The 15159-nt window shown below is 41.3% G+C and overlaps 3 protein-coding genes across 5 annotated transcripts in view; 1 reads left to right on the top strand and 2 right to left on the bottom strand.

Annotated features, from left to right (window-relative positions):
• Positions 1 to 73: 73 nt before the first annotated feature.
• On the top strand, positions 74 to 2496 carry LOC108040833 (glutathione S-transferase T2). Its single transcript, XM_017118464.2, has 8 exons — positions 74 to 298; positions 357 to 459; positions 518 to 834; positions 899 to 1043; positions 1505 to 1641; positions 1695 to 1797; positions 1859 to 2175; positions 2237 to 2496. The coding sequence occupies exons 1-8, from the start codon at positions 181 to 183 to the stop codon at positions 2383 to 2385; spliced, it is 1389 nt and encodes a 462-aa protein (XP_016973953.2). The 5' UTR covers positions 74 to 180; the 3' UTR covers positions 2386 to 2496.
• A 3173-nt stretch (positions 2497 to 5669) lies between these two features.
• LOC108040828 (retinol-binding protein pinta) lies at positions 5670 to 7749 on the bottom strand. 2 transcript variants are annotated; one of them, XM_017118459.2, is made up of 4 exons: positions 7579 to 7749; positions 6514 to 6860; positions 6081 to 6453; positions 5670 to 6022 (listed from the first exon to the last, which is right to left on the bottom strand). In XM_017118459.2, the coding sequence occupies exons 2-4, from the start codon at positions 6825 to 6827 to the stop codon at positions 5768 to 5770; spliced, it is 942 nt and encodes a 313-aa protein (XP_016973948.1). In that variant the 5' UTR covers positions 6828 to 6860; positions 7579 to 7749; the 3' UTR covers positions 5670 to 5767. The 2 variants fall into 2 exon arrangements, with proteins under 2 accessions (XP_016973948.1, XP_044315841.1); XM_044459906.1 differs by lacking the exon at positions 7579 to 7749 and adding an exon at positions 7417 to 7544.
• An 890-nt stretch (positions 7750 to 8639) lies between these two features.
• The window catches only part of LOC108040838 (matrix metalloproteinase-2), a 79109-nt gene continuing 72589 nt past the window's right edge, over positions 8640 to 15159 (bottom strand). For both annotated transcript variants that reach the window (XM_017118468.2, XM_044461862.1), the window contains 5 exons: positions 13037 to 13177; positions 12525 to 12670; positions 10746 to 11464; positions 10552 to 10690; positions 8640 to 10326 (listed from right to left, as the gene is read on the bottom strand). In XM_017118468.2, the coding sequence (XP_016973957.1) occupies positions 9782 to 10326; positions 10552 to 10690; positions 10746 to 11464; positions 12525 to 12670; positions 13037 to 13177 (1690 nt within the window). In that variant the 3' untranslated portion in view covers positions 8640 to 9781. The remainder of the gene's footprint in view (positions 10327 to 10551; positions 10691 to 10745; positions 11465 to 12524; positions 12671 to 13036; positions 13178 to 15159) is intronic.

Raw genomic sequence — 15159 nt, 5'->3', positions numbered from 1 at the left:
TTGAAAGAGCGGGATAACTATATCTTTTCGCATATAGTGTTGAAAACCGACCAATTTGAACTTTGGACCGATATAAAGCTTTTTTCTCCAAGCTGTTTGACAAACCATCTGCTCTGGACTGAATTATTTTTGTGTTTACCTTATTATTCTAGTTGAGCTGACAAAACAAAAAAAGTCAAAATGTCAAAGGCAATTAAGTACTATTATGATTTTCTGTCGCAGCCATCCCGCGCCCTATGGATTGGAATGAAATTGAGCAAGACTCCCTTTGAAGATTGCCCGGTTGCCCTGCGAAAACGTAAGAACAAACATAAACAAGTTGATTCTAAAGCCGGCTGATAAATTATTTATTTCAGAGGAACAATTGACCGATGAGTACCGGAATATCAATCGTTTCCAAAAGGTGCCGGCCATCGTGGATGGTAAATTTCAGCTGGGAGAAAGTGTCTCCATCGTGCGGTAAGTATTCTTCTTCAATCCCTGGATAATCGTGTACTATATATGTGATATGTTTCAGTTATCTTGCGGACAAGGGAGTCTTCAGTGAGCAGCTGTATCCCAAGTCCGTGGAGGATCGTGCCCGTGTGGATGAATTCCTAGAGTGGCAGCACTTTAATGCTCGTCTAGTCTTTGGGACGTTCTTTCGCCAGGTCTGGCTTCTTCCGGGAAAAGGAATGGCTCCTGCCCCAAAACCCGAGACTGTTAAAAAGCTAATTAAGGATGTGGAAGTTAATTTGGGCCTTTTGGAACGCATCTGGCTGGAGAAGGACTTCCTGATTGGAGATAAACTCACGGTGGCGGATATCTTTGGAGCTTCGGAAATCAATCAAATGAGTAAGTCTTTACCTAAAAACCCGAATCGTATGATTAAATAAAAATTGTGTTTACTCTATTCAAGAGCTTTGCCAGTACAATGTGAATGAGAAGCAATTCCCCAAAGTGGCCAAGTGGTTGGAACGCGTCCGAGAGACCACTAATCCCTACCACGATGAGGCCCATAGTTTCCTGTATAAGGTCTCGAAAAAGACTGCCACTGCCAAAATTTAATTTCTCTATTATTTTTAGGACTCTCTTTGTTTTTATTGCATTTATTATATCTTAAAGACATCACTGTAAGCAATTTGTGCCTTGATTTGTGTTTAGTGTTTTCTATTATACGTTGGCAACACTCTTAATGTTAAAACAATTGCAAAATTAAAATATTGAACTGAAATGTTAGTAAATTATTTTTAAACTTGCCCTGTTAAGATATAACCTGTTTGTGTTTATTATAGGGATTTATACGAATATCTTATATGAAAATTTTTATATACAAGTTTATATTTGGAGTTCCTAAAGACCACTCTTTAAATATACCCCCAAGAGCGGGACAACCATAATGTTCTAACCAGTGCTGCAAGGTGGCGCTATTGATCTTTGGACCAGAGCTTTGTTTATACTCACTTTTCTCAGCGGGGGGCGATTTCTATAGTCGCCGGCTGTTGTTTATTAGTTTGGATTGAAGCACAGAGCAATTGACCGCCATGTCCAAGTCAATTAGATTCTATTACGATTTGTTGTCCCCGACATCCCGTGGACTCTGGATGGCTCTAAAATTGGGCAATAAGCCTATTGAATATTGCCCCATTGCCCTCCGAAAATGTAAGTAAAAGTAAATCGTTTACGCTTCGCCGGCTAATTTATTATTTCTTCAGTAGAGCAATTGACCGATGAGTACAAGAAGATCAATCGCTTTCAGAAGGTGCCGGCTATAGTGGATGGTGACTTCCATTTGGCCGAAACGATAGCCATTATACGGTGAGGGATCCACATTCTTGGGATTACTTCTTTTATTGACGTCGTACATTGCCCCCTTTAGTTATCTCGCTGACAAAGGTCAGTTCGACGAAAAGCTTTACCCGAAATCATTGGAGGCCCGTGCCCGAGTGGACGAGTTCCTGGAGTGGCAACACCTCAATATCCGACTGGCCTGCTCCTTGTTCTTCCGCGATGCCTGGCTGTTTCCTATCAATGGGCTGGCACCTAAACCCACACCAGAAAAGATTCAACAGTTAGTTGAGGGCGTGGAAACCAATCTGGGTCTGCTGGAGCTCCTCTGGCTGGAGAAGGACTTTCTTGTCGGACAGAATCTGACGGTGGCTGATCTCCTGGGCGCTTCGGAAATCAATCAACTGAGTGCGTTCTAGTAAACTGGATTTTCTTTAAGCTGTCTTTTCATCATTTAAATTCATTTCAGAGATATGCCAATACAAAGTGGATGAGAAGAAGTTCCCAAAGGTGGCCAAGTGGTTGGATCGTGTCAAAGAAGCCACAAGTCCCTACCACGACGAGGGATTATCATTTATCAACCTCAAAGCGAAGCAGGCGACTATTGCAAAACTGTAAAGACTTGATTACTTTTAAAGAGTTTAAATGAGCTACCCATTTTCTTGACCACCTTATATGTTCATATTACAATTTTTATACCCGTTACTCGTAGAGTAAAAGGGTATATTGTATTCGTGCAAAAGTATGTAACAGCTAGAAGGAAGCGTTTCCGACCCTATAAAGTATATATATTCTTGATCAGGGTCACTAGCCGAGTCGATATAGCCATGTCCGTCTGTCCGTCTGTCCGTCTGTCCGTCTGTCCGTCTGTCTGTCCGTCTGTCTGTCTGTCTGTCTGTCCGTATGAACGCTGAGATCTCGGAAACTATAAAAGCTAGAAGATTGACATTTTGCATGCAGATTCTAGGAGTTCCTACGCAGCGCAAGTTTGTTTCAAAAATGTGCCACGCCCCCTTTAACGCCCACAATCGCTTATATACGATTTTAAAAATTTAAATATTTCGGAAAAGTAAAAATGCAGTTTTATTGTGTTTATCAATACCTATCGAAATGTTGAAGAAATTTTTCAAATCAGACCATTCATTAAAAAGTTATGCGTGATCAAAGTTTCTATCTCCATCTCCCTCGCACTCTCTTTACTTGAGTAACGGGTATCTGATAGTCGGGGCACCCGACTATAGCGTTCTCTCTTGTTTACCCTATTTTTGTTCAGAAATTTGTAACTCTTTGAAAGATATTGTGGGGCTGAGGACGATATTAAGAAATTGATGCATTACATTTTTTTGCGGTAAATGACCATTGATTGTACATTTTGTAACGAATTCAACGAGGTGTGATATTTCAACATTAGACAATTATTCCCCAGTGTGTTAAACAAAAAACCGAAATAAAAGTTGATTTTTCCGGATCTCCGGATTTCGTAATTTTGTTTATAAGGGGTTACATTGCCTTTTTTGCTAAAACTGGGCCAAAACAAAATTTTTTAGCTGAGAATGCCACTCGATTGGAAATTTTATAACGAATTCAACGAGGTATGACATTCCAACATGTGACCATTATTTCCCAGAGTTTTGATAAAAAAAATAAAAATAAAAGTGGGTTTTTCCGGATCTCCGGTTTTCGCCATTTTTGATAAGGGGTTACATCATCCATTTTTCCGAAAAATCGACCAAAATGAAAATGTTGAGCTGTGAATGCCACTCGATTGGAAATTTTATAACGATTTCAACGAGGTATGGCATTCCAATATGTGACCATTATTTCCCAGGTTTTTGATCAAAAAACCGAAATAAAAGTGCTCTTTTCCGGATCTCCGGTTTTCGGCATTTTTGGCGAAAAATCGACCAAAATGAAAATGTTGAGCTGTGAATGCCACTCGATTGGAAATTTTATAACGATTTCAACGAGGTATGGCATTCCAATATGTGACCATTATTTCCCAGGTTTTTGATCAAAAAACCGAAATAAAAGTGCTCTTTTCCGGATCTCCGGTTTTCGGCATTTTTGATAAGGGGTCATCATCCATTTTGGCGAAAAATCGACCGAAATGAAAATTTTGAGCTGTGAATGCCACTCGTTTGGAAATTTTATAACGATTTCAACAAGGTATGGCATTCCAACATGTGACCATTATTTCCCAGGTTTTTGATCAAAAAACCGAAATAAAAGTGCTCTTTTCCAGATCTCCGGTTTTCGGCATTTTTGATAAGGGGTCATCATCCATTTTGGCGAAAAATCGACCAAAATGAAAATGTTGAGCTGTGAATGCCACTCGATTGGAAATTTTATAACGATTTCAACGAGGTATGGCATTCCAATATGTGACCATTATTTCCCAGGTTTTTGATCAAAAAACCGAAATAAAAGTGCTCTTTTCCGGATCTCCGGTTTTCGGCATTTTTGGCGAAAAATCGACCAAAATGAAAATGTTGAGCTGTGAATGCCACTCGATTGGAAATTTTATAACGATTTCAACGAGGTATGGCATTCCAATATGTGACCATTATTTCCCAGGTTTTTGATCAAAAAACCGAAATAAAAGTGCTCTTTTCCGGATCTCCGGTTTTCGGCATTTTTGATAAGGGGTTACATCATCCATTTTGGCGAAAAATCGACCAAAATGAAAATGTTGAGCTGTGAATGCCACTCGATTGGAAATTTTATAACGATTTCAACGAGGTATGGCATTCCAATATGTGACCATTATTTCCCAGGTTTTTGATCAAAAAACCGAAATAAAAGTGCTCTTTTCCGGATCTCCGGTTTTCGGCATTTTTGATAAGGGGTTACATCATCCATTTTGGCGAAAAATCGACCAAAATGAAAATGTTGAGCTGTGAATGCCACTCGATTGGAAATTTTATAACGATTTCAACGAGGTATGGCATTCCAATATGTGACCATTATTTCCCAGGTTTTTGATCAAAAAACCGAAATAAAAGTGCACTTTTCCGGATCTCCGGTTTTCGGCATTTTTGATAAGGGGTTACATCATCCATTTTGGCGAAAAATCGACCAAAATGAAAATGTTGAGCTGTGAATGCCACTCGATTGGAAATTTTATAACGATTTCAACGAGGTATGGCATTCCAATATGTGACCATTATTTCCCAGGTTTTTGATCAAAAAACCGAAATAAAAGTGCTCTTTTCCGGATCTCCGGTTTTCGGCATTTTTGATAAGGGGTTACATCATCCATTTTGGCGAAAAATCGACCAAAATGAAAATGTTGAGCTGTGAATGCCACTCGATTGGAAATTTTATAACGATTTCAACGAGGTATGGCATTCCAATATGTGACCATTATTTCCCAGGTTTTTGATCAAAAAACCGAAATAAAAGTGCTCTTTTCCGGATCTCCGGTTTTCGGCATTTTTGATAAGGGGTTACATCATCCATTTTGGCGAAAAATCGACCAAAATGAAAATGTTGAGCTGTGAATGCCACTCGTTTGGAAATTTTATAACGATTTCAACGAGGTATGGCATTCCAATATGTGACCATTAATTATTTCCCAGGTTTTTGATCAAAAAACCGAAATAAAAGTGCTTTTTTCCGGATCTCCGGTTTTCGGCATTTTTGATAAGGGTTTACATCATCCATTTTTGCGAAAAATCGACCAAAATTAAAATTTTGAGCTGTGAATGCCACTCGGTTGGAAATTTTATAACGAATTCAACGATGTATGACATTCTAACAGCAAACCATTTTTCCCAGGGTTTTGATCAAAAAACCGAAATAAAAGTTGATTTTTCGGAATCTCCGGATTTCCGTCTGATTCTTCACCATATCGCGCAGTGCTCGCTGTCATCAATTTTCAAGGGTATTAAAACTAGCTTCCGTTTTCGTTGTAATTGATATTGTTCTTTCGGTTCATTTTGTCTGTATTTGTACAAAGTTAAAGATTAAAAATGACTATTTGCTATGTAAAGTTCCTAGATTAGTCGATATCCAGTTTTCTGAAGGAGCCTTCGATGCCAAAGAGGGATTCGGCATTAACAGGCTGTCCTCGCCTCAGCTTCTCGTTTGTGCCAAAGGACTCCTCCTCCTCGAAGAAAGGTTTGTATTCTAAGAGCTTTGTCCTCCATGTGCTGACAACATCTTGGATTGTTCCATTGCTGCCACCGTACTCGGCTGGCAGACACTCCTTGGGCACATACTTGTAGAGGCTCTCCAGTTTGGAGTGTATGTGGAACTAGGAGGTCAAAGCTAGTTATATTATTCTTATTGCTTGATGTATACTGAAAACTCACCCTTTTTCGTATCTTTTCACTCATCAGACTCTTGGCAATAGACATAAACCTCTCGGCAGCGGCGGGGGCATTGACGAAGTGGAAACCTTTGGGCCTGTAGGGATAGGCCTTATCTCCCAGAACGGCTAGTTTCTTCACCAGCACTGCGTCGAACTGGAATAAGTGACCTGCCCCAACGCCCTTCATATCGATGATCTCCAAAAAGCCCGATATCATGGCATTATCGTCCTCGCGTATCTGAATCTCACCGATCATGGTGTTCACCTGGACGACTTCGGCAATGGAGTACTTCTTGGAGTCGTACTGACCATAGCGGGAGATGTGGATGCGAGGACCATCTGCTTTTAAAGGCTGCGGCAATCGGAGAAGGCAGCTGTAAAATTAAAGGAATCATTAATAGATATCCCGGGTAGTAACCGCTATTAGAACTCACCCTGTTTCCAATATGCTCAATTGCTTCTCACCCACAATGCGATTCTTGTAGAGCTCCGGCACCGCTCCCCTCATCGCATAGAAGTTGTCCAACTTTAGCTTGGTCTTCTCCAAACTGTATTTGCAGCCTCGCAGGAAGGCGACCAGGAACTGGGCATCCTGCCTAGCCTTCAGATGCGGCTGCTTGGAGATCCAAGTGCGCAGCGTTTCGATATCCTCATCGATCCTTTCTGGCACCTCTCCCAGTTCATCCTGCGCCTTTTTGGCCAACTCCGGACTCAGGCTGCGTATGGAATTCGAATGGTCGTCTGACATGGCTACTTTCGACTAGGCTCTCCTTATCACCACCTGCTCGATGCAAAGCATAGGTTTGATTTATTGAAATTTTTCCAGGTGCGATTAGTCAACCGGTTGCTTTTGGCCCCAATTTCCGCTTAGTTATGACAGTAACTGGTGTCTTTGGTGGCTTGATTAGATAGTACCCATGCCATATGGCCAAAAGTTCTTCGGCACTGATGTTCGACAAAGGTTTGGGCCTTGTTTGCGATTAGATTAACATTGCTGCCACTTAAGCAGATATTCCCAGTTGGTCACAACCATAAAAGAACGATTAATTCACTAGACTCTTTAAAGACAAACTTAAGTCGCAAGAACACATATAAAAATCACCTTATCAGAATAGATTATCAGCTAATGCGATGATACACATGTTTGCAAAATACCGGTTAAATTACAGTCATAAATATTGAATAACAAACATGGATAAGGAAACAGAATTGTAATCTATAAGATATAGCTTATCAGTGGGATTCACTGATCTTGTCAAAGATTAAAATTGATTGTGCCTAAACAAAATTTAAACTATCTGGATTAGTCAGAGCCGAATAGATTAAATAGTACTTAACTTGCGGGCTTACGCACTATCGGAAATCAAGAACACACCGCCTTGATGGCAACGAAAGATACCGCGAACACCAATCGGTTTTCAAGTGCTCGTAAACCCAGATATCAGGTTGTCTTGCACCGGGATCAAAAGCAACCGTGCGCTGTCGCGACCTCTACTCACAATTGTCTTTAATTTAATATTAGCTGTACTATATACATATATGCATATGAATGTAGCTATATGTATATTATATATTATACGTGATATATGCCGCCTCCTCGCGAAAATCGAGTGTTGAACCGCTGACTTTGACTGTGGGCGCGCGACTGTCACCGAGTCGCCGTGGAATTGCCGATTTTGGGTATGGTTCTGGGGACGGGACTACATGGAGAACGGTGGAATCGAGGAACTATGGTAAACGTCACGGCTGTGAGACGTGGTGACGCATAAACTGATGACAGTCGAGCACCGATACCCAGGTGGAATCGACCGAGAGATCTCTCATTAAACCCATTTCGGCCCAACCGACCAGCTGGTGACTGTTACACCAAATTAACACCTTGTGTCAAACGGCAGCTAATGCACGGCGATAAGATAAAGTCATTGGAGGCCATTAGCAGCGATGTAATCATTACAATACCACAACGATCGGTGAGGATCAACTCTGCTCCAGATAGCGATGTTACAAAAATTAACCGACAGGATGTGGCCATTTGAATGGACATGCCCCATTTAGAATGTAATATTCGATATTTGATGCATTGAACAGCGTACAAAACTTTCACCTGTTACCCGGCATTTTTATCAGCACACTAACTTTTCAGATTTCCTTCAGACTTGTCTATATGTGAAGATAACAATATTATCGCTAATGATACATTTGTTTATTTCTGTTTTACGATAATACGTAAACGACAAGTTTATATCGGAGAGGGCTCCCATTTTTTGTTTCAATTATTGCTCCGTCATCATGGTAATGTGAAATGAGTGTACATCAGGGTCGTTTAATTTTGGTGGGTGGATATGTTGTTAGGGGTTTTTTGGGCAATCCCTCAGCTTTATTAATAAAAATGGTTTATTTTGTTCGTAATTAGATAACGGTTTGCCCTTTGAATCCCTCCTTAAAATGTGATCAATATCAATGAAAGTTTGCTAATATCCTAACCAGATCACCATGTGCATATACATGTATTAACCTCAAAATGTCAAGAAATAAGAAAACCAATTTATTTTTTTTGCGACGAAATTTTTTTTTATTTATTTATTTAATTTCGTTTCTGTAAAAATGTATATAAAAAGATAGTTTGCAGCTTAAGTATCTTATGTAAATTCAACTAAAAACTAACTCAAGTTTAAGATGTTTGTTTTTGCTGAGTTTATCTTTCGTTAACAATCGCGCTGAATTTATGATAATATCACATTTATATATAAATAATTAGAATGGTCATCAAAACAAGAAATGCGTAGCAGACGGTAAACTTCTGCTTGACAGTTAAAAGCAATGCTATACTTATTTATAAGGCAGTTGTGGTTTCGAATTTCAACATTGGAATTTCGGCGCTACCTGTATGTACTTAAAATGTTATTTATTCCCACTCTTAAATATACCAATAGTTATGGTATAATCTTGTGTATTTATCTTATGTATGTATATGGTATAATAAAAAGCAATACTATACTTATTTATAAGGCAGTTGTGGTTTCGAATTTCGACATTGGAATTTCGATGCTACCTGTATGTACTTAAAACGTTTTTTATTCCCACATTCAAATATGCTAATCGCTATGGTATAATCGTTTATATATTACTTATATATGTATATGGTATATATATCTGGTAAAACAGCCCTGCTATCTGTCCAATAGATGGCGCCAGTGTGCACAATTGGCAAGTGTCCATGAAAAAAATCAGCCAGTGGCGAGTCCTAGATTCGTTCATCTAACTGCGACTCTCACTTGGTTGTTGATTTATTTGTGTTAAATCTAAGGAAAGGCCGCTCGGTGTCGTCTTTGGGGGCATTTCAGTGCCAGACTGTCACACAGTTGCGCTCTGCCATATAGATACTAATAGATCTGCTCTGGTTTATACAATTTTTAAACATTTTCGACGAGTAGAAATAGCTGGATTTTCAATGGGATTTGTAAAGCTCACTAGGCCTACATTTAAACTAAAATAAATTTTGCAGTTAAGCAGATTGCACATAGTTTAATACTATTGTTAAGTGTTTACATATCGAAAAGAATTTTGGGAAAACTAAAGCCAGAACAGATCTTCATATTTCCTTACTTGCAGTTTACAAAAATCTTTTTCGTTATGTTAAATACGAGGCGAACCGTGTTTCTTAATGCTAGAGATCGCATAGCCTAAACCATCCATCCAATCTTAACTCCGCCAGAAGGTGGCGGCGAACAGGAGGATCGGGAGCAGGAAGAGGCGGATCGCCTGCTTGGGGGCTCCGCTCCTCCCCGTCTCCTCGCTGTCATCGCCCTCGTTCTCCCCCGAAACCAAGGACGCAGTCCATCGTTGCTCATCGTCCACCTCGTTGATACTCCGGGCGCACCGCATCCATTTCCGCGACGACAATTTGGCCCTGGCGTGGGCCACTGTCATGCGGTCGTCGTTGAACTCCCAGTAGCCCAGGTTCTTGAAGAAGTACGTCTTGCGATCGGTGTACTGGAAGGCCGCGTCGATGTTGTAGCCCACTCCCGACCAGATGCTCATGTCCCTTGGATAATCCAGCTCCACCTGACCCGTGTACTCATCGATGCGCCAGTAGAGAGTGCCGCTGGTCAGGTAGGTCCGATTGTTGTGGCCCCAAACGAAGGAGGCGTCTATGTGGGTCAGAATGGGCGGCAGACCCAGGCTGGCCAGTGGTTTCGGGTAGCCAGGAGCCAGAGTCACCGAGTTGAACACATAATACTCTCTACCTGCGGGGGGAATAGAAAAATAATTGTTAAGTGTGGAAATTTGTCTTAATCAACATTTTATCAGTTTGTGAAAGTAAAAAAGGATTATAAAGACTCGTTTAAACATAAAAACATTTTGTTCACTCCAAAACATATAGAAAATTTAAAGTTTTGAATAATAAATATCTAGTCAGTTTAAATTAAAATTAAATTAAAATGGGAACTGAAAAAACTTTGTTTACTTACCAATGAAAAACACAATCTGCCCCTTTTTTTCATATACCGCATCCACCTTGGTGAGGTTTACGGGTAGAGCAGCCCAGTGCCTTCTGGTCTCCGTGGGATAACCCGGATACAAGCCATTGCTTCCGATTCGCCAAAGGTACTGTATAGGGATGGGTTATCATTTGATATGGATATTGTTGGGTTTAAAAACTTACCGGTCCCCGGAAAATGAACAGTTCGCCGCGAATCATCGAAATGGCATCGTAGTAGGTCATGCAGGTGTCCGGCTTGAGTTGACGTGGCTTGAGGTGGTTGTGCCTGTGTCCTCCAGTGGGATTTGGCCGGGTAGTGGGTCTCGGGGTGGTTATGGTTCGGGTAGTTACTGGTTGGCGGATCCTATTTCGCTCTCGAATCTTACGCTCCCTCTCCTGACGATCCCTCTCCTGACGATCCCACTCCTGTCGCTCCCGCTCCAGCTGCTGTTGCTTCCTCTCCCAATGGATCTTCCGCTCCTGTTCCTGCCGACGATTCTCCTGCTCCTGCCACTCCTGCCGCTGACGGTTCTCCTCATCCTGACGCCTCCGCTCCAGCTCCTGCTCCTGACGCTCCCTTTCGCGATCGCGTTCCTTATTGGGATTACTGGTGGGATTTTGCCGGGGTCTGTAGACAGGTTTCTCTGGGTAAAAGCGTAACGGGCGCATGGTCGTGGTCGTGGTGGTTGTGGTCGAGGGCGTGGTGCGAGGCCTGTAGGGCCCCCAAGTCTTCTCCTTCGAGCCGTACAACTCCTGGATGCCAAGTCGATCGTCGTCGGGCAGGTTGCCATCCAGCTCAATGTTCTGGTACCAGGGAAACATGACCGCACTCTCGTTCGAGGAATGGCTCAGACCCAGCGAATGACCCAGTTCGTGCATGGCCACGCTCAGAAAATTGGTTCCTGCAACGACAGGACACGGAATGCAACATAAATACGCTGACTGGTTAATGGCGGTCCAAAAACGATGGCAGGGGTAGGGGAGGGGGGTTAAGATGGGTTCGTCGCCTTGACGACATTGTAAGTGGCATAAAAATGGCGACGCTTGCAACATTTTAAAATGGCTGCCAACGTCACGCGTCATGCTGACAATTTTTTATTGGCATTAAAAACCATTAAAAATGCCGAAGCACTGTTCTGGGGTCTGTGTGTTTCTTGGGGGTTTTCGGGGTCTGGACTGACGATTTATTGTGCTAAATTACAAAACGCCAGCGGCCGGCTGCAGGCATCGCGTCGCCAGTCAAAGTCTCCTCTCCCATTTGCTCCTGGGTTCCGGATTTGGCCTTCTTCCCATCCCGACTCATTCCCCACCGCAACGTATGTAGCATTTATTGATTTTGTATGCGTGTGGTTTCGCTTTTGCACGCCCTACACTTACAGAAAATTTATATAATATTTATGGCAGTAATATGAAGAACAAAACAATATACTGATTGCCAAATGTAACAAAAAATAGTTGACAATAATACGAAAAAAAATATATCTATAATTCTAATAATTCTTTGTATAATTCTCAACTATTTTTTGTTTCGTTTGGCAATCAGTTTATTGTTTTTTTCTTCATATGATTAAATCTATTTAAATTTGTTTTCCTTTTATTAAATCTATTGAACTTTTAATTCACCATTTTATTTGCAGATTTGGTTATTATTTAAATTTTTTGTAACATCTAAAAAATAATATTTAAAAGAAGAAAGGCCCTCTTATAAATGTTTTTATTTCTGAATTCCTAAAAATATTCCTTTATATGTAGAGATTTTTAAGCTGATCAGTTTTCAAGGTCCTTTATGCTTTTGGTGCATCCTTTTTTCCCCGAGTGTATACCCAAAAACGCCACAGACCACACTGCGCCGCGAAACCCTAATGCAATCTAATGCAATTAATTCACTTCAAAAGTTGAACGCAATTATGTGGCATGGCTAACTGCGTTGATGAACTGCACCCAGACCATCCCCATACCCACCGCGATGATCCTCGGAATTGCCATCGAAGTTCCAGGTCTCGTCCGCATCGAAGTGGGCATCTCCGCCTCGGTCGTCGCCGGGATAGAAGGCGTGGGCCAGCACCTGACCAGGTCCATCGAATTTATAGCCATCGCCATGGCCGAGCCTGGAAAAAGGAAATGGCCAGAGAGCCAGGATTAGTCCTGTGTTTTCCGAGAATTACGAGCATGGCCAGGGGGAAATCATATTCACAGCTTATCTAAAAACAAGCAGCTCCGACATAAACTCTTTGATTCGAACGGAGTTTAGAGCTCTTCACATGCCCATCGACTTTGTCATCGGTGGCATTTCATCATCGCCGTCGTTCCATGGATTTAATACTCGGCTTATTTATCGTTCGCCTGGTTTTAAGTGCAATTTTATGTGCGTTTGTTTATGGCACTAAAGACTCGCTTTTTATGATCTCCCCACCTACCGTGCTCGAGTAACCATGCATCCCCAATCCCCCCCGTAGATTGTTGAGTATACGCACCGTGCAAAGAGTATCTGTATGTCGGCCTGGTCACTGTAGACCTCGCGGAAAGTCAGCTTCGAGTTGTTCTCCCAAACGCCCAGGGCTCGCTTCACATTCTCGCGGATTTTGTCGGCATTGGGCATCGTCTGGTTGACCCGGCTGCAAAGGAAGAAGGAGAAACATGATATCAGCATGCTAAGATATTCCACTTTGTAAGGATTCCCTCTTTTGCATAATCCCAAGCGCCAGAGAAAGTTTCCCACACGCACACAGTACGAAAATGTACATAATACCATGATCATTCTGACGATTTTTCATTACATTTTGAACATGATATCTATATTGTAATTGGATATTATGATTTAAAAATAATTTTCAAATTATATGTATTATTTGGTTTCTGGTGATATAAAATATTAGATATAGAGTCCCCTTTTTTTCCTGTGCATGTCTTGTAGGCCCTGTGTCTTTGTCTTATCATGGAATATTTTGCAAACCGCTAATATGGTGGCCAGTGCCAACTTTCACCCACCCACACACTCCACTTTCACTTTGTCATGCTAAAAGTTTCGCTCACTTAAAGACATGGGCGGGCCGGACTTTGGTGGTTTTCACTTAGTTTAGTATTTTGTAAATTCAGCGCAAAGTTTGGCAAACACACACACAAAGTACGGAACCGTACCTGGTAACTCGAATGGAAGGAAACCGCAGCGGGTTTGGCTTTTGGGGACAACTCTCCACTGGCGACTTTGCCCGATTTCCGTCAGCAAAGTTTTCACCTCCCTTCGTTCCGTTCGAGGCAAACTGGGATATCTGTGTGCTGCTGCCGTGTTTCCGCATTTTATGCAAATTAGTTATGTTTCTTTTATGCCGAACACCGGACCCCGGACCCGTCTGTTGCTGTTAACTAACGTAGAAAAAATACAGGGCCGAAAGTTGATCCTTGTTTGCGGTTTACCCAGGACCTCTTGCTTGCCTTTCTGCCGTATGCTTTCTTCTTCCCAATTTGCCAGGCTATTTTTTCGCTTTTCCCCTGATTTGACTTTTTGCCCATCTTCTCTTGGCCAGGATTCTCTAGGTGCGTGTTGTCCTTCAATATGCATTGAGGCATTTAGCCACTTGCAGCCAGAGTGATCGGTTCACTTAAAAGGCACAGCCTTGTTGTCCCTTCTCTTTGCCAAACTGCTTCGTTTTCAATTACATTTTTTCGAGCCATTAAGCCAAGGCACATGCAGATTGCTTGCCTTCCAATAGATATTGGTGAGGGAACGAGAAACTCAGAACTGTCAAAGTTAATAAACAAAAGGGGCTAACAAATGTCTTTTATTTATTTCTTACATTGCAGGTAGATTGCCTTATCTGTATGGTTCAAAAATGTGAATTCAATTTATTGATACATATACAAATATTTTTTAATTTGATGAGTTTTTGTATTATCTTCTATATTTTGACTATTAAAAGTTCTCAATAATGCTAAACAAATGAAAGTTAAATAACTTACATCCTAAGCATTAGAAAATCACGATATTTAAATGTTGATTTATTTAAATTTTACAATTATTATAATTCCTACTATAGATTTTATCTGCATTATTCTTTATTATTTCTTGCATTGAAATTGACTGTCAATTATCTTTATATACCTTTAAATACTATTTGTAAGATGTTGGGAAGTCTAAGATGCGAAACTTTCTTTTGAAAGTGTCTTTATTTCTTCTTGATTTTTTATTAGAAGGGAATCCAAGGGCTCAGCGAAGTTCAGCTTGCACTCATCTCTTGGAAACCAGCTTACTTAGGGCACACACATCCTGCGAAAACATCTTTGGGCGCACGTAGCGTCAACTGCCGCATGCCACTTGACCTGCCACATGGACAAGGGACCTTTGGACAGGCTAAAACTTAAACCCGAACTCTGACTCTGACTCTGACTGCTATTTCGACTGTATGTCCAACTTCTGCCGTTGGCCAAACTGAATCACCGTGTCGCAGTTCATTTCCATCGCTCGACAAAAACGTGCTCAATTGCAACGCCATTTGTTTGCTCGGCTGTTGATCTGTTGGGCCCAAGCCTTTTGGGTTTCGGATTTGGAATGGGAATGGGAGTGGGATTGGCCATGGGAATGGGTATGGCAATGGAACTA

This window comes from Drosophila rhopaloa, unplaced genomic scaffold (genome assembly GCF_018152115.1).
Source record: "Drosophila rhopaloa isolate 14029-0021.01 unplaced genomic scaffold, ASM1815211v1 contig_115, whole genome shotgun sequence".
Classification (NCBI taxonomy): Eukaryota; Metazoa; Arthropoda; class Insecta; order Diptera; family Drosophilidae; genus Drosophila; species Drosophila rhopaloa.
Note: the sequence above shows the minus strand (reverse complement) of the source record. Positions and strands in the feature narration are given on the sequence as shown.